The sequence below is a fragment of the Anomaloglossus baeobatrachus genome, chromosome 8 (genome assembly GCF_048569485.1).
Source record: "Anomaloglossus baeobatrachus isolate aAnoBae1 chromosome 8, aAnoBae1.hap1, whole genome shotgun sequence".
Lineage (NCBI taxonomy): Eukaryota > Metazoa > Chordata > Amphibia > Anura > Aromobatidae > Anomaloglossus > Anomaloglossus baeobatrachus.
Window position 1 is genome coordinate 166,784,432 of NC_134360.1, and position 19,755 is coordinate 166,804,186.

At 47.9% G+C, this 19,755-nt stretch overlaps 1 protein-coding gene across 1 annotated transcript in view; it reads left to right on the forward strand.

Moving 5' to 3' along the window:
• The window catches only part of LOC142249347 (pancreatic alpha-amylase-like), an 89,389-nt gene that overhangs the window by 37,781 nt on the left and 31,853 nt on the right, over nucleotides 1-19,755 (forward strand). Inside the window, exons 2-3 of the mRNA XM_075320972.1 lie at nucleotides 10,973-11,119; nucleotides 14,500-14,697. Coding sequence (XP_075177087.1) covers nucleotides 10,973-11,119; nucleotides 14,500-14,697 — 345 coding nt within the window. The remainder of the gene's footprint in view (nucleotides 1-10,972; nucleotides 11,120-14,499; nucleotides 14,698-19,755) is intronic.

The window sequence follows — 19,755 nt, forward strand, 5'->3', positions numbered from 1 at the left end:
TTTAGGGTGGGTTAACGGACTTGTGGGTGGAGGGTGGTGATGTATGGTACCTGTTGGTTTTAAAACGTTTTACCATGTTTTACTGTTTTACGCATTTTAAAATGTTGTCTTGCAGCCCGAGGACGTGCTGGTGATAACTAAGGGGGAATGTGGCGCCCCTGACCTGGTCAGGCACCACTGAGTACTGCACCCATGCTGGGGACAGTACAAAACAGGTAATCCAGAAGGCTGACCGAGGTGTGACTACACAGGCGCATAGTGATCAGGTCTCACACATTTACCTTTGAGAGGACCCCTGGGGATCCCAGGAGGGGGCGAAGCCTCCTTCTCCACTCGAGGGGTGTGGTAGAGAGCCTGGTTGCTAGGTGACGTAGGCAAGAACAGGAGAGGAGGGAAGAGTGAGCCGAGGACAGTTGAGTGGTGAAGTTCAGGGAGGGCAGAAGCAGACCCTGTAGCTCTACACAAGGCTGACAACGTACGCGCAGTGACTACCGATGGGGGAGAACGGTCACCTGGTAGTGCTGCCCGAAATCCACACACGGCTAAAGAGAGAGCAACGGAGTGGAAAGTAAGGAGACTGTCAGGGAGATACCAGGCCCAAACGGGTAGCAGGTCCCAGTGCAGGGATAGATTCACCTTTCCTTTGCCAAACCTGCATGAGGGGGCACTTTACACCCCCAAGACAACACCACAGAGTCCGCAGCCACGTAGCCAAAGTGAGGGCCCATAGCTCACAGGAGGCAAGCAGCCGGAGTGACCTGGTCCAGGCTACAAGCAAACGGGCCAAAAAGAAGGGGAGAGAGGCACCAGCAACTTCCCTGGGCGACCCCCACAAGAAGGGCTTCAAGCAGGGGTTACCCCAAAACACAACGGGCTAAGGAAGGCGAGTTGGTAGCCACCCTCATAAGTCAGCCTGAAGGACACCTGGTTCCAGCCTGGTTCATCCCAGCTACGCCCGGGTTACTCACCCTGCCACCATCAGTGAGTAAAATCCCTGAAAGACATCCTGCTTGTGCGTGTGAGTCATTCTGCGACTTGTAGTTCCACACACCTACACGGGACCCTGGGGCCTGCCTCACTCTCAGGAGGCTATTACAACTGACTGCACCTACTATCAGCCCCAGGCACCCCTAACCTGCAGTGGCGGTCCCCACTGACCGCAATTCTGAGAGTGGCGTCACGACAATCAAAATAGAGGATTTCCTACCTGTGACGAGATCCAGCCGCGTGGAGTCCCTGAAGGTAATGCCCCGCTGCACCGACACCGAACCTCGGGGCCCCACACATCTTCACAAAGAAAAATGGGCAAAACATTCAGCCCTTAGGTGTGCAAAGCTGGCAGAGACATACCCCAAAAGACTTGCAGCAGTATCTGCAGCCAAAGGTGGTGATATAAAGTATTAGTTCAGGGGGGCTGAATATAAATGTACATTACAATTTTCCAGATTTATAGTTTTTAAATATTTAAAACACCATGTATCATTTTCTTTACATTTCACAAATACTTGCTACTTAGTGTTGGTAAATCACCTAAAATCCCTCCCAAAAAATTTAAGTTTGTGGGTGTAACATGAAAAAATGTGGAAATGTTCATGGGGGCTGAATACTTTCTCAAGGCACTGTATTAAGTGTTACCATTTACAGTCAAATTTATTTTATTTTTTTTTGTTTGCAGACTAAACTTGTTTTTAATTATTATTTTTATCTTATGCAGTATTGCATAAGTTTTGAAACAACTATGAAGTGAACTGTGTACTTTTGGCAAATAATTCAGAAAGATGGTAAACAATGTATCACTAATTATATCTGAGAAACACCATTAATACAATATATTATATATTTGTTCACTATGCCTGTACAGCCAAACTTTACAGTATAAAACAAAAAAGTGATGATACTTAATGTAGACATCTAATCCATGGTCCTTCATACTGCTTTACTAAACATGGTTTAATAACGATTTATCAGAAGATTTTACAATACAAGCTGCATACATTATTAAAGAGTAGAGTTGAGCGCGGTTCGCAGTTCGAGGTTCTCCAGTTCGCGGCTCGAGTGATTTTGGGGGCTGTTCTAGATCGAACTAGAACTCGAGCTTTTTGCTAAAGCTCGATAGTTCTAGTTACGTTCGAGAATGGTTCTAGCAGCAAAAAGCAGGGCTTTTTACAGCTACAGTGTGCAGGAGCCATCGCTGGCAGCCTGCCAGAAGCTGGTAACCAAGATAAACATCGGGTATCCAAGCAAAGCGCTTTGGTTAGTAACCCGATGTTTATCCTAGTTACGTGCAGGAAGCCCACACTTCCCCGCTTAGCTCACTCCGCCCCCTCCTGCACGCGGCATGTACACACACACACACACACACACTCACACTCACCTCTCCCCAGCCAAGCAGTCCACGGCACTGACGTCCTCAGCGCCACCCACTTCGCACTCCGCCGCCAGCACACATGGCTCCGCCCACCTGCACTTTGCACACATGGTCCCGCTTGGTTTACCTGCGGTGATGAAGTCCCGACCTCAGCGCTGTCACTGTCCTCCATGGCCGCCACTTGTCACATCACCGTCTCTCGCTTCCGACCCAAGACTGACTAGCGGTGATGTCACGGGCCGCTCGTGATACTTGGCTGTGAAGGCGGCGGTCATTGAACTCAGTGACAGGTGCTGTCAGCAGTGCAAGAGATCAGCGTATGTAATTTACCTCGCTGACAGCAGCACTTGTCATCCCCTGCAGTGACCTGGGCTGACCCATTGATGTTAGCTCAGGTCACTGCACTGCTCTCCCAGCCAATGGGGAACATCCTGCTCTTCATTGACTGGGACAGTGTTGATCATCATGGCAACCCCTTGGATTACACCAGACCTGGATTTGTTTTTCTTTCTAATAAATTGGTTAAAGAGGGAATGTATTGGGGAGTGTTTTTTCAATTAAAAATGTGTTTGTCTTCTATTTTTTTTTATTACTGACTGGGTTGGTGATGTCAGGTATCTGATAGACGCCTGACCTCACCAACCCCAGGGCTTGATGCCAGGTGACATTACACATCTGGTATTAACCCCATATATTACCCCGTTTGCCACCGCACCAGGGCGCGGGATGAGCTGGGGCGAAGCACCAGGATTGGCACATCTAATGGATGCGCCACTTCTGGGGCGGCAGCGGCCTGCTATTTTTAGGCTGGGGAGAGTCCAATAACCATGGACCTCCCTAGTCTGAGAATATCAGACCCCAGCTGTCTGCTTTACCTTGGCTGGTGATCCAATTTTGGGGGGACCCCTACGTGTTTTTTTTTTAATTATTTATTATTTAATTTAAAATAACAGCGTTGGGTGCCCTCAGTTTTGGATTACCAGCCAAGGTGAGGTTGCCAGCTGTGGTCTGCAGGCTGCAGCCGTCTGCTTTACCCTAGCTGGCTACAAAAATAGGGGGAACCCTACGTCATTTTTTTTTTCATTTTTTTGGCTAAATACAAAGCTAAGCACCCCTTAGTGCCATATGAAAGGCACCAAAGGGTGCAAAATTACAAAATGCAGGAGAGTGGGACATTATGTGTCTTTCTGCCATTATTATGACAGAAAAGACTGATATGAAGTGTACAAGCACAAGAAAATCACCAGAGCGCTCTACGCTGTGAAAAGCAGTAGAAAATGGCACTGGAGTGAACATGTGACCGCCTCATGTAGGATGAAGCTATGGATCCTGGGTAAATTTATGCATTTACCCTCCTTCAGTTTTTTTGCAGTACACAAAAAAAACGGAAGGCACACGGATGACAAACAGATGACATACGGACCGTCTACGGAATGGAAACGGATGCCACACGGATGCACCCGTGAAAAAAAACGGACTGTTTTTTGCAGACCGCAAAAATGGATTGGTCGTGTTAATGTAGCCTTATTCTGATCTGCCGTTTATAAACAGCAGGCAGAAATAAGTGAATAACGCCCCGCAGCGTCAGAAAATCTCCGGGGTTTCAGGGCTAGCTGAAGATCATGATTCAGGACGTTTTTTCCGGTCCCCGCTCACGTGATCACAGGTATATACCCAGGGGCGTAACGACCGCGGTCGCAGAGGTCGCCACTGCGACCGGGCCCGCGGGGTTAAAGGGGCCCGGCAGCCGCTCTGCAGAGCCGGCTGCCGGGCCCCTATGTGTAGTGCCGCTGTGTAGTGGCCGACTGCGCGACTGTTAGGGGGCCGGCCTGTGAGTCAGGGGAGCCCGGTGTCAGCAGGGGGCATAGGGGCCCCTGACCTGGAGAGGCCACCAGGCGTTCCTGACCTGCAGCAGAGCAGGACTGCTCCTGCACGGCAGACGGAATCCATCCTGCAGGACCTGCGATGATGTCATGCCCATGTGACTGTGGGAGGAGACACAGGATTGCCGGGGAGAAAGCAGGAGACGATACTTTGGACACATGACTGGTAATGAGAAAAGAGGAAACATGAGGGGGAGGGGGGCTGCAGGGTGAGTGCAGACTGCGACAGAAGCATGTGAAGGGGTGCAGAGTGTTTGAGAGGGGTAATTTGGGGTACAGGCAGGGTGAGTTATGTGGGGCAGGGTGTGTGACATATGGGGGTGTAGTGTGTGTGTGAGTGATATGGAGGGATGCAGGCTGTATGGGGAGCAGGGTGTGTGACATATGGGGGCAGGGGCGTAACTACCGCGGTCGCAGGGGTCGGAAGGAGAAGAGAGGTATTGTACTTGTTTTTTGTTATTTTGCTGGCTCCATGACACGTAGAGGCCCCGGGGGAAGCTGGCTGCATGACACATAGAGGCCCTTGGGGGGGGGGGTGGGCGGCTGGCTGCATGACACCTGGTGGGACTGGCTGCATGACACATGGAGGCCTGGGGGGCTGGTTGCATGACACATGGAGGCCTGGGGGGCTGGCTGCATGACACCTGGTGGGGCTGGCTGCATGACACATAGAGGCCTGGGGGTCTGGCTGCATGACACCTGGTGGGGCTGGCTGCATGACACATAGAGGCCTGTGGGGCTGGCTGCATGACACATGGAGGCCTGGGGGGCTGGCTGCATGACACATGGAGGCCTGGGGGGCTGGCTGCATGACACCTGGTGGGGCTGGCTGCATGACACCTGGTGGGGCTGGGGGGCTGGCAGCATGACACGTAGAGGCCCCGGGGCAAGCTGGCTGCATGACACATAGAGGCCCTGGGGGGGCTGGCTGCATGACACCTGGTGGGACTGGCTGCATGACACATAGAGGCCTGGGGGGCTGGCTGCATGACACCTGGTGGGGCTGGCTGCATGACATATAGAGGCCTGGGGGTCTGGCTGCATGACACCTGGTGGGGCTGGCTGCATGACACATAGAGGCCTGGGGGTCTGGCTGCATGACACCTGGTGGGGCTGGCTGCATGACACATAGAGGCCTGTGGGGCTGGCTGCATGACACATGGAGGCCTGGGGGGCTGGCTGCATGACACCTGGTGGGGCTGGCTGCATGACACATGGAGGCCTGGTGGGGCTGGCTGCATGACACATAGAGGCCCTGGGGGGGCTGGCTGCATGACACCTGGTGGGGCTGGCTGCATGACACATAGAGGCCTGTGGGGCTGGCTGCATGACACCTGGTGGGGCTGGCTGCATGACACCTGGTGGGGCTGGGGGGCTGGGCTAGCAGCATGACACGTAGAGGCCCCGGGGGAAGCTGGCTGCATGACACGTGGAGGCCTGGGGGGCTGGCTGCATGATACATGGAGGCCTGGGGGTGCTGGCTGCATGATACATGGAGGTCTATGGGACTGCATAATAAACATGAAGGACACCTTATACATGGACTATAGGGGTGCATTATACATGGAGGAGTATGGGGCTGCATAATACAATATGATTCATGGGGCTGCATTATAATACATATAGGACTATGGGGGCTACATTATAATATATGGAGGACTATGGAGGCTAGTTTATACATGGTCTGTGGGGGTGCATTATAAAACAGGGAGGACTATGTTGTGCAGTATAAAATATGGAGAACTATGGAAAATGTATTATAATACATGGAGGACTATGGAAGTGCATTCTAATATATGAACGGTTATGTGGGACCCTTTATACTATATGGAAGGCTATGTGGGGGCCATTATAGTATTTGGAGAACTATGTACGAGGGGGGACAAAGATACAAGTATGGGATGGGAATGTTTTGTGCTGAGGTGTGAAGGCTCTTTCCCTCAGCACCCAGCTTTCCCATGCTCTGCTATACATCTCTCAGCACCCAGCTTTCCCATGCTCTGATATGGGAAAGCTGGGTGCTGAGGGAAAGATGTGTGACAGAGCATGGGAAAGCTGGGTGCTGAGGATAAGATGGATATCAGATCATGGGAAAGCAGAGTGCTGTGGGTAAAAGCCAAGTGTCAGCATCATTATCCCGTACCCTAAGTGTCGGTGTACATGGAGGGGGGCCCTGGTCCAAATTTTGCACCAGGGCCCATCAAACTCTAGTTACGCCACTGTATATACCGTACACCGATGATCACGTTACAGTAAATGACAGCGCCAGTAAAAAATTATTTATCTCCCATCTGGCATGAACAAACATGATAAATCTCCTCCCCGGTCCCCTCCGGTCCCTCGGTGTCGACAAAGTGCCCCCCTGATGCCCTCCCAGAAATCCAAGATGGCCGCGCGCACAGCAGCGCGCCGGCCACATTCACCCTACTCCTCTGATTTCTGTCGCACGTGCCATGACACATGCCTCAGAAAACTGTTCCCCAGGCCCTGCCAGGTCACCCCCTATAACCCCACCGGTGTTCCCCGGTGTCCCACGGTACCTGTGCAGCGTTGATCCCCCCACGACCCTCTCCTTCACAATAGACGGTGCCACATGCACAGAGCGGCTGTCAGCTCAGCTTCCTGTGTTCAGACACAGTGAGTGGTGGTTATGCATCTGTAAGCTAAATGGGTGGCACGGTGGCTCAGTGGTTAGCACTGCAGTCTTGCAGCGCTGAAGTCCTGGGTTCAATTCTCACCAAGGACACCATCTGCAAGGAGTTTGTATGTTCTCCCCGTGTTTGCGTGGAGTTTCCTCCGGGTACTCCGGTTTCCTCCCACAATCCAAAGACATACAGCGCTATGGAATTAATAACGCTATATAAATGAATAAATTATTATTATTACTGCAATGCCATGCTAATGAGGTAAGTAACATAATTGATCAGGAGAACTATATACTACATTTCCAAATAGAGGGATTTGCTTTTATAGTTTCCCTGCTGAATGACTACCAAACATGAGAGTCCGTTATACGCCACAAGAAAACACATCTAAATAGCGAGCTCTGTTGTTAAATATTCATTCAGCTGGATAACTGGACTTAAAGGGGTATTCCATCTCCAAGATCCTATCCCCAATATATAGTAGGTGGAATAGCAATAATATCAGCAAATACCAATATTTGGAAATGTAGAATAGTTCTTCTGATTAGGCATGCCCTTACCTCATGAGCAGGGCATTGCAGCTTTGGTAGCAACCATTATGACATGGACTCTGCTGCTGTGGACCCGGGGAGAGTGAGTGCAGATTCATTGCACCCACACTCCTCACATGAAGGGTCTGCACTCCTAGAAAATAAATGGGGGATATGTTCCCTGAGTGTCTCCCCCCCATATTCTAGACGGTCCAGAGTCGTCGTGGGACCCCTTTATTTTTTTTCTTACAATAAATTGGTGAAAGAGGAAATGTTTTGGGGACTGTTTTTTCAAATAAATTTCTTTTGTCGATTTTTTTTTTTATTAGTACTGACAGTTTATGATGTTGGGTATCTAATAGATGCCATGACATCACAAACTGCTGGGCTTGATGTCAGGTGACCTTAAAGCTAGTATCAACTTGATTTATTACCCAGTTTTCCACTGCACCAGGGCACGGGATGAGCTGGGGTGAAGTGCCAGGATTGGCGCATCTAGTTGATGCGCCACGTCTGGGGTGCCTGCGGCCTGCTATTTTTAAGCTGTGAAGGCCCAATAACTATGGACCTTCCCACCCTGAGAATTCCAGACCACAGCTGTCCGCTTTACCTTGGCTGGTGATCCAATTTGGGGAGGACCCTACTTTTTTTGTGTAATTATTAATATTTATAAAATAATTATAAAAAAAGAGCCCGGGGGGACCTCCACATTGGATCCCCAACCACGGTAAAGCTGCCAGCTGTGGTTTTCAGGCTACAGCCGTCTGCTTTACCCTAGCTGGCTATCAAAAATGGGGGGACCCAACGTCATTTTTTTTTAACTATTTTTTAAATAGAAAAAATTAATGGGCTTCCCTGTATTTTGATTGCCAACCAAGGTAACGGCAGGCAGATGGGGGTGGCAACCCATAGCTGTCTGCTTTATCTGCGCTGAGAATCAAAAATACCGCGCAGCGCTACGTCATTTTTTTAAAGATTTATTTTTACAGCACTGTGATGTCCAGCAATCAAAATACAGGGAAGCCCATTTTGTTTTTAGTTATTTAAATAAATAATTAAAAAAAATATATATGGGCTCCCGCTGCATTTTTTGTATTGCTAGCTAAGGGTAATCCAAGCAGCTACTGGCTGCTAACCCCCACTGCTTGGTGTTACCTTCACTGGCAATGGAAAATCCAGGGAAGCATTTTTTATTTTTTTTGCCAAAAAACTACAAAAAAAGGACGTGAGCTTCGCCATATTTTTGTATGCTAGCCAGGTATAGCAGGCAGGTGCTGGAAGAGTTGGATACAGCGCCAGAAGATGGCGCTTCTATGAAAGTGCCATTTTCTGAGGCGGCAGCAGACTGCAATTCGCAGCAGTGGGGCCCAAAAAACTCAGGCCAACCTGTGCTGCGGATTCAAATCCCCAGCTGCCTAGTTGTACCTGGCTGGACACAAAAATGGGGCGAAGCCTACGTCATTTGTTTTCTAATTATTTCATGAAATTCATGAAATAATAAAAAAAGGGCTTCCCTTTATTTTTGGTTCCCAGCCGGGTACAAATAGGCAACTGGGGGTTGGGGGCAGCCGTACCTGCCTGCTGTACCTGGCTAGCATACAAAAATATGGCGAAGCCCACATAATTTTTTCAGGGGGCAAAAAACTTCTGCATACAGTCCTGGATGGAGTATGCTGAGCCTTGTAGTTTTGCAGCTGCTGTCTGTATGGAGAAGAGCAGACAGCAGCTGCAGAACTACAAGGCTCAGCATACTCCATCCAGGACTGTATGCAGAAGTTTTTTGCACACCAAAAAAATGACGTGGGCTTCGCCATATTTTTGTATGCTAGCCAGGTACAGCAGGCAGCCACGGGCTGCCTCCAACCCCCAGTTGCCTATTTGTACCCGGCTGGTAACCAAAAATATAGGGAAGCCCGTTTTTTTTAATTATTTCACTTATTTCATGAAATAATTAAAAAACAAATGACGTGGGCTTCGCCCCATTTTTGTGTCCAGCCAGGTACAACTAGGCAGCTGGGGATTGGAATCCGCAGCACAGGTTAGCCCGAGGTTTCTGGGCGCCTCTGCTGCGAATTGCAGTCCGCAGCCGCCCCAGAAAATGGCGCTTTCATAGAAGCGCCATCATCTGGCGCTGTATCCAACTCTTCCAACAGCCCTGAAGCCGGGTGGCTTGTTGGGTAATAATGAGTTAATGCTAGCTTTGTTTTACTAGCTAGTATTAAGCCAGAGATTCTTAATGTCAGGCACGTTTGACCCGGCCATTAAGAATCTCCAATAAAGGGTTAAAAAGAAGACACCACACAGAGAAAAAATACTTTAATTGAAATAACTACACAGACACATTAGAGACTCCATCTTTATTACCCCCTGTCAGCCCTCCACGATCCATGGTCTTCTGTCTTTCTCGTTCAACAAATGCAGCTCTGCTTTATCACTGCTGCATGGGGGGAAGACGCTGCTTCCCGTGCAGCCTTCACTCCATGAAGGCTGCACGGGAAGCAGCGTGCAGCCTTCACTCCGTGAGTGATCAGTGCTGTTGGCTGTCAGCGGTAACAGCGGTAACGCTGACAGACGCGTTACCATAGCAACGGTGCTACCAGAGCCGCGGTTAGCGGTGACGTTTCCGCTAACTGCGTTGCTATGGCAACGGTGATCTCCGTTAATGACCGGCTGTGTCAGCCGGTCCCTAACGGAACGGGGAGTCGACCATGGGCTAGAGCATGTCGCCGGTACACGGCGATGCACAAATGTGCACCGTGTACCGGAGAGTGCAATGACAGGTCCTACATGACGCGTCATAGTCATGTGACCAGTCTGTAGCCAATGAGATAATAGCCACGTGACTGGTCACATGGCTATTTTGACGTCACGATAGGTCCTGCATCACTGCTGGCAGTGCCTGTCGCCGGGAGGATTCAGCAATCATCGGATGGAATAGCAGCAGGAGACAGAGTGCAGATGGGATCGCGGGGACAGGTAAGTGTTATGGCAATGTTTATTAACTGTATGTGTACATTTATAATGCGTTTTTATGTGTTTGTGATTGCCTCCCATTATATCCTATTGGTTCGAGTTCGGTTCGTCGAACGTTCGCCGAACTGAACTCGAACGAGACCTCCGTTCGACGAACCGAACTCGAGCCGAACCACGGCCGGTTCGCTCATCTCTATTAAAGAGATCTTTTAGTGGATCCTAGTGTGCTTTCTTTGACTATTTATGCCAAAATGATTATACTTTTCGTAATACATTTTTTTGTATTGTATTAATATTACACCTTTATTAGTTTGGCTTCATCAAGTATGAGAGGTCTAGTTATTAATAGATGCAGTTTGTATCCTGACATTTAGTTACAACTTTTAATTTAAATATTCTGTATTGCTCATTTGTCTTTTAGTGATCTCTTGCATTGGGAATAACAGTTGAAGATTCGACATTGATATTTAGGCAGTTTATTTTGATTTGTGATTATTGTAGATGTTTTATTTGAAGCAAAGGTAAATTGCAATGTACGTGACATCATAAAATGAACCTCTTTCTTCTTCGCAGATTTCCCCTCCTAATGAGAATTTGATTGTCACAAACCCCAGCAGACCATGGTGGGAGAGGTACCAGCCAATCAGCTACAAGATCTGTACCCGATCCGGTGATGAAGAGCAATTTAGGGACATGGTGACCAGGTGTAACAATGTTGGGGTATTTATCCTTCTCTTTTCCAGTGTGTAATTGTTAAAGAGAATCTTTGAGTAAGATGTCACACCCAAACTATTTATATGTGCATATAGCTATGTCAAAGACAAGTCTAGTAGTACCTAATTTCTGTTACTGAGAAATCAGCGTTTGAATTGCTATGCAAATTAATATTGTAGTTCTGGTGCTTATGTCACTCCAGCTCTATTCCTTACCTAGCGCTACCTCCTCCTGCTTGATGGACAGCCTGTATGTTCTATTATTTTAGGAAAAGGAACTGTTAGTCAAGCAAGCTGGGCAGGAATAGAGCTGGAGTGGCAAATACATCAGATTTACAGGCTCATTTGCATATCAACATACATGCTGATTTCTCAGTAATGGAGAAATGGACTGGCCATGTAAATGCATTGTAGAACTAGTCTTTGAAAGAGCTACATGCACATACAGTATATAAAAAAAATCACCGCAGGCAAAAATGTTGGAAAAACGTTCAAGAAACAGCTGAACAAAATGCCAGAAAAAATCTCCAATTTCTTAAAGTATCTTCTGCTTGAAAAACATGTTGGGTTCACATGAGTTTAAAAGACTTTACATGCATATAGCTACTACAGGTTTTTGTCTGCTGGACAAAGTTTTCTGCTGATGGGGTAAGAGAGGTGAGCACATTGCTTCAGGTACAATCTGACACAGTGATAAAGCTACATTCCCGCCAGTAATATATGTATTCCATATCATTATTGAAGCATACGTTCATGGGGTCAAACCTATTGCCTTATGAAGATTGACCAATTTATTCACTTGTGGTTTATGACCCTTTTTGCTATGTGTACAAAAGTACATATGAAAAGAAACGGGATGTGCATGATGGAGAATACACGACACCATGATGACTTGGGTTGCCAACGGTCCAAAAAACCTCTGGCAGTCTATAAAAATAGGACACTTTTTTGCCTTGTCAGTAAAAAACTTTGAGGTATCCATGATTTTTTTGAGGCCGAGGAATCTCATATTTTGACTGTAATTATCATCATTTTACAGTTTACAATGAATACAACTGATGTCTTTGGATTAGAATTATGGACTGTAGACATGGATCACTTATAATCGTAATGAGTTATTATGTTTTTTCAATGTGTCCGTATAAAATATTGTTCGTCTGTGATTTTTTGATAAGATGTCCAAAGAAGTGAAGTTGGCATCCCTGCCCTTGACCCTCAGATTTGGAGTCTCATAGTCTACCCAAAGACCTGGTTGTCTTCGGTAGTCGTGAGATGAAGAGGTTTGCAAAACAACAGCAGCAATATGAATCTCGTGAAAAATAATTCTTACATTCACTTCCATTTAGACAACTATTAGAGATGAGTGTGCATTAAAATGCTTGAGTGCTTGTTACTCAAATCAAGCTAGTTGGATGCTTGGATAGGCTCAATTCGAGTAACAATAATAATGGAAGTCAATGGAGAACTTGAGCATTTTTCTAGAAGACCCTAACAGGTGGGCTGAGGGAGGCAGGACAATCACTTAAAGGAACTGGCAACAGCATGGGAAAGACATCTGGACTCCAAGGTCACTGCTGGAAACTGAATAAATGATTTAAAAAAAGGACATGGGCTCCCCCCAATTTTGATAACCAGCCAAGGTAAAGCAGACAGCTGGGGGCTAATATTATTAGGCTGGGAAGGTCTGTGGTTATTTGGCCTTTCCCAGACTAAAAATAACAGCCCACAGTTAACCCAGAATTGGTGCATCACATTAGATGCACCAATTCTGGCGCTTTTATTGACTCTTCCCGATTGACCTGGTGTGTTGGAAATCTGTTTAATATCTTGGGGGGTTGATGTCAGCTGTGTAATGTAAACTGAAATAAAGCACAGGGGTTAGCAATTGAGAGGTGTCTATCAGACACCATCATTACAAACCCAGTAAGTATAAGGATAATAAAACAGACAAAAATATTTTATTTTAAAAAACACTTCCCAACTTTTGCCCTGGGTGAGCAATTTCTAAAAAAGATAAAATAAATCCATACAGCTCCAAAGTAGTCCACAGAATCCAACATAGTCCACATATGGGAGCCTGAAAGACAAACAAAGAGAGGAATAAAACAAGAGACAGTCCCTCATTCAACAATTTATTATAAAAAAAATCCTTGGAGATGCAAGGAAGTTCATGTAGTTCCCACAATGTGCACCAATTCTATAATAAAACCAATGGAGCTTCGTTCTGAGAAAGAAGCTTCATAGGTCACTCTCGGTCAGGCTGTACTCTGCGATACCCAGCGACTGTGATGAGCAGTGATGATGTCATTAATGATACTACTCATCACAGCTCGTCTCAGCCACAGTAATGTTACCGCTCATCACCACTTTCGCTAGGTCACATAGTGAATATCATTGGTCCGAGTGCTATCCGACAAAACATCAGATAGCACTCGGTGGTGTGACCGAGACTTAAAACTGAGGATCCTTGGCAGAGGAGATACAAAATAAAGGAACCTGATGATAATAGTCCATATACAGTTGATTGTCATAAATTACATGTTGGCAATTAAAGGGAACCTGTCACCAGTTTTTTGCCCTATAAGCTGCAGCCACCACCAGTGGGCTCTTATATACAGCATTCTAACATTCTGTATATAAGAGCCCAGACCACTGTGTAGAACAGAAAAAAACACTTTATAATACTCACCTAAACTGGTCGCTGTGGTGGATGTAGGTCAAATTGGCATCTTTGTCCTCCGGTGCAGGCACCTCCTCTTTTGGCCATCTTTGTCCTCCATCTTCTGAAGTCGCGGTGCATGACGCGTCCGACGTCATACACATTTGCCGGCAGGGCAGATCAAAGTATTGTAGTGCGCATGCGCATGCGCAGGACCGGCAATTGTGTATGACTTAGACGCGTCATACAGACAGGCTTCAGAAGGAGGACGAAGATGGCTGAAAGAGGAGGCGCCGCACTGGAGGACGAAGACGCCCATTTGAGACACATCCACCGCAGCGACTGGTTTAGGTGAGTATTATAAAGTGTTTTTTATGTTCTACACAGCGGTCTGGGCTCTTATATACAGCATGTTAGACTGCTGTATATAAGAGCCCACTGATGGTGGCCGCAGCTTACAGGGCAAAAAACTGGTGACAGGTTCCCTTTAAGGTTAATGCAGACTTACTTTAGATTTTTATTTTGAAGATATTGGAAGTCTAAAGATTGTTGCAAAATTCCGATTTCATTCAACCTGTGTTTATCATCAGCTGTGGCCATTGTCAATTACTGGTTGCTAATATTTATTATAACGGTAGCCTGCATTCTTCTAATACAATGCTAGCCTTTCCTAAATGCAATGTTACATTAATTCTGTAATGATGACAACTTTTTTTTATATACCACAGGTTTATATTTATGTAGATGCTGTCATTAACCACATGTGTGGAGCAGGAGTGGGAAAAGGGAATTCTTCTACATGTGGCAGTCCATACAATGCGGATGAGAGGAGCTTTCCTAGTGTGCCATACTCGCTTCATGACTTTAACGAAAAGAAGTGTAAAACTGGAAGTGGCAACATTGAGAACTATGGGGATGCCGACCAGGTACAATAGTGAAAATCTGGAAACATTAAACTGTAAATTAAACTTCTTAAACTAAGCTAAATCATTTAATCAAGTAATTGCTGTGATTGGATTACTTGTGTCGGTGTGCTGTCTCCATTTTTATCCGACAGCACAGACCCACTGAATAAATCCTTCACCTGATTCACAAATTTGGATCAGGATAAGTCATGCTTTGAGCAGGGGTGTACATAGAAGTCATGGGGCCCCATAGCAGAAGTCCTACTTGGGCTCTCTTCTCCACACACACAAAGCAAAAACTGAATATTCAGCGGGGTCACAGATGAAAGAAGAGAATATCCCACAACTTTGAAGCTCTTACAAAGCAATTTTCCTCCTATAGAAGCTCCCTGGTTTTCCCACACATTGAGTTACTCTTTTCATGGACCTCAAAGTATGAGGACAACAAAAGTGCCCTCCAAACACAGTCTGATAATCTCACAGTGAATTCCTACATAGTATTCTCCAGATGCACAGTTTGATGACCCTACTTTACCCCTTACCCCACAAAGTAACATATACCAAGGTGACCCCAGCACAGTATGATTGTGTGAAGCCGAGGGGTTACCTTCAGAAAACAGCAGGCCACGAACGAGGAGCGAGACCAGACTAGGGTTAAGTGCAAGCTCTTTATAATCCACTAGGGAAAACAGGAAATGGAACTCGGGGTGAAAAGCAAGGATTAACACTAATAAATGTACATACACACGGCTCTGAACCAGGATCAATGTGCTGGTCTAGGGACTGTTATCAATAGGTCAGGAACAACCGAAATAGACTTTGCCTAGCAGAAAGACACCAGAAAGGAACTAGAAAGTGTAGATCACGGGATGCAATAAGGTCCTGTCTCTAGCCCAGCACACCAATTTCCAATCTTAGCTAAATCTCTATCCCCCTTCCTTCCTCTAATACATATGAACAAACAGGAAAGTTGCCCGGGGTTAAACACCTGCTAGAAGCAATACAAAAGTACAGTACAGACCAAAGCTTCTCATTCAAAGAGTTTTCTTTATTTTCATGACTCTGAAAATTGTAGATTCACATTGAAGGCATCCAAACTATGAATTAACACATGTGGAATGAAACACTTAACAAAAAATTGTGAAACGACAGAAAATATGTCTTATTTTCTAGGTTCTTCAAAGTAGCCACCTTTTGCTTTGATTACTGCTTTGCACACTCTTGGCATTCTCTTGATGAGCTTCAAGAGGCAGTCACTGGAAATGGTCTTCCAACAGTCTTGAAGGAGTTCCCAGAGATGCTTAGCACTTCTGCCTTCACTCTGCGGTCCAGCATACCCCAAACCATCTTGATTGGGTTCAGGTCTAGTGACTGTGGAGGCCAGGTCATCTGGCGTAGCACCCCATCATTCTCCTTCTTAGTCAAATAGCCCTTACACAGCCTGTAGGTTTGTTTGGGGTCATTGTACTGTTGAAAAATAAATGATTGTCCAACTAAATGCAAACCGGATGGAATAGCATGCCGCTGTAAGATGCTGTGGTAGCCATGCTGGTGCAGTATGCCTTCAATTATGAATAAATCTCCAACAGTGTCACCAGCAAAGCATCCCCACACCATCACACCTTCTCCTCCTTGCTTCACGGTGGGAACCAGGCATGTAAAGTCCATCCGTTCACTTTTTCTGCGTCGCACAAAGACACGGTGGTTGGATCCAAAGATCTCAAATTTGGACTCATCAGACCAAAGAACAGATTTCCACTAATCTAATGTTCATTCCTTGTGTTCTTTAGCCCAAACAAGTCTCTTCTGCTTGTTGCCTGTCCTTAGCAGTGTTTTCCTAGCAGCTATTTTACCATGATGGCCTGCTGCACAAAGTCTCCTCTTAACAGTTGTTCTAGCGATGTGTCTGCTGCTAGAACTCTGTGTGGCATTGACCTGGTCTCTAATCTGATCTGCTGTTAACCTGCGATCTCTGAGGCTGGTGACGCGGATAAACTTATTCTCCGCAGCAGAGGTGACTCTTGGTCTTCCTTTCCTGGGATGGTCCTCATGTGAGCCAGTGTTTTTGTAGCGTTTGATGGTTCTTGCCATAATATAAATTCTAACAGTCAATTCAGTAGGACTATCAGCTGTGTATCCACCAGACTTCTGCACAACACAACTGATGGTCGCAACCCCATTTAAAAGGCAAGAAATCCCACTTATTAAACCTGACAGGGCACACCTGTGAAGTGAAAACCATTTCCGGTGACTACCTCTTGAAGTTCATCACCATTTTTTGTTCAGTATTTCATTCCACAAATTTTAATTCATAGTTTTGATGCCTTCAATGTGAATCTACAATTTTCAGAGCCATGAAAATAAAGAAAACTCTTTGAATGAGAAGGTGTGTCCAAACTTTTGGTCTGTACTGTAGTTACAGTTCAGTTTGGCAGTGGTGACTGCTGCTTATTATACCCATTTTGGTGTCAAAACCACAACTGCATAAGTGTTACGAGGGGGACCCGGGGAAGCGTGCCAAGATGGGAAATGGACTGCTTCCGCCGGTCAAGGTCCACTGTGCGGTGTAAGGGACCGCCGCTATGGTGGGTGAAGAGTGAGCGGGTTGCTGCTAGCGATCGTCTGGAATGTCACAGACGATCTATGTACACCGATCTGCCCTAACCCCTGAGGGTTGTATGGCACAGATCTCACGGCTCGGTGTACCTGTTGCACGGGGAAGCACAGAGGTGCCCACGCACGTGTGCCAGTGGAAGTCACGAGAATATGGCACGAGGGTAGCACAGAGGTGCCCACGCACGTGTGCTTTCAATAACCAGGTGAGTCCAATGGAGACTTGAGGAGCTCACCTGGGACAGGAACACGGCCTGTTGACGGGGGTACTGCCGGAGCAGCAAGGCAGGAACACGGCCTGCAAACGAGGTACTGCCGGAGCAGCAAGGGCCAAGCCCACAAGAGACAGTAATGCCTGAGCAGTGGCGTGGCAGCACGCTGCCAGACATCCAAACATAGAAGGACGGTCGCGCGCCGCCATGATGGCAGGGGGAGCTTTTAAGGAGGTGCAGCTCCACCCGAGGGCGGGCGCGAGGCGGAGATGACGGACTTGACCCAATCAGGGTCCACGACATCCCAGCCTGGCCAGTCAGGATTCACCACGTCACCAGCCTTGTCATCAAGCCGTGTGACGTCAGTGAGCGAATCAGGACCCACCACGCATTGCACATGCTCACCCTCCTGCCTCTGGGAAATAGAGGCGGGATCCTCGGTCTCACAATGTGCAGAGATAACGGGAATCTCACTGCTTCCCTGAGCAGTAAACCTCTGCACATTGCGCAGCCTCGCAGACCTTCGGGGCCGCTGAGCAGGAGAGTCTGCGGCAGGCCAGGAATGGGAGACCGCTTCACTCCTTGTAACAGGAGAACCACTAGGTGTCACCCTTCTGCTGCCTCTCTGAGAAGGTCTCTCCTGCACACTGCGCAGTCTGGCAGACCTTCGGCGCTGCTGAGCAGGAGTGCTCGTGGCAGGCAAGGAATGGGAGACTGCCTCAGTCCTTGCCTCAGGAGAGCCACGAGATGTAACATAGGCCCCCCCCCCTGTCCGTGCTCGAAGGCCGCTATCAAACCCGGGGCGCGGATATGATCCTCCAACTCCCAGGATCTATGCTCCGGACCACGGCCGGCCCACTCCACGAGGTAGTACCTCTTGCCCTGTATGACTTTTGTCTCCACAAGTTTTGCCACCTCAGGGTCGTCGGACGGGGAGTCGGTTTGAGCCGGCAGGGACCCCGAGAATTTATTAAGTCGTACGGGTTTCAGGAGGGACACGTGAAAGGTGTTGGCTATAGCCCAGCGTGGAGGGAGCTGAAGTCGATATGCCACTGGGTTTACCTGCTGTAGTACTTTAAATGGACCCAGATACCTAGGGGCGAATTTGGCTGCCTGTACCCGTAGGTTAACATTCTTAGAGGACAGCCATACTAGGTCACCAGGGGCGAAGGATGGTGCAGGGCGGCGGCGAACATCAGCCGTTATCACCATCCGGTCTTTAGCCCTTTTAAGAGCCTCTTGGGTGTCATCCCAGATCTCCCGGGCCTTGGTCGCCCAATCCTCCACTCTAGTATCGGGTGATGTAATGGGCATCGGAACCGGGATTCTGGGATGTTGTCCGTTATTGAGTAGGAACGGAGTCTGGCCAGAGGATTCATGGACCGAATTGTTAATGGCAAATTCGGCCCAAGGAAGGAGGTTAGCCCAGTTGTCGTGGTGCGCGGATATAAAATGGCGGAGGTAAGTTGCCAAGGTCTGATTAGTCCTCTCCACTAGTCCATTGGTCTCGGGATGGTATGCGGAGGAGATGTTCAGCTCTATCTGCAGGAGCTTACAGAGCTCTCTCCAAAAGCGAGACGCGAACTGGGGACCCCGGTCGCTCACCACCTTGTCAGGCATGCCATGCAACCTAAATACATGCCGAATGAACAAGGTGGCGAGAGCACGTGACGTCGGGAGTCGTGGGAGAGGCACCAAGTGGACCATTTTAGAGAAGTGGTCCGTGATGACCCATACGACCCTGTGCCCTGCTGACTTGGGCAGATCTCCCAGGAAGTCCATCCCTACCACTTCCCAGGGACGATCCGACACTGGCAGTGGGTGAAGAAGACCTGCCGGTCTCTGCCGGGACGGCTTATTCCGAGCACACGACATACAGGCTCCCACATATTCCTGTATGTCCTGGGGTAGTCTCGGCCACCAATAATGCCTGGTCACCATGTCTCTGGTCCTTTTGACCCCGAAGTGACCCCCGACCTTGGAGGCATGGGCCCACGATAGCACCTCGTTCCGTAGTTCAGGGGGAACGAGGGTTTTGCCAGGTGGCACCTGGTCCAAAGAAGTGGGAGTGACCATCCTCAAGCTGTCCGGGGGTAGTATAAGACGAGGCTCCTCCTCGTCCTCCTCCAACACAACCATACAACGTGACAAGGCATCGGCCAGTACGTTCTTCTCCCCGGCCAGGTGGCGGATAATAAAGCGGAACCGGGAGAAGAATAAAGACCAATGGGCCTGCCTTGGGTTCAGGCGTTGT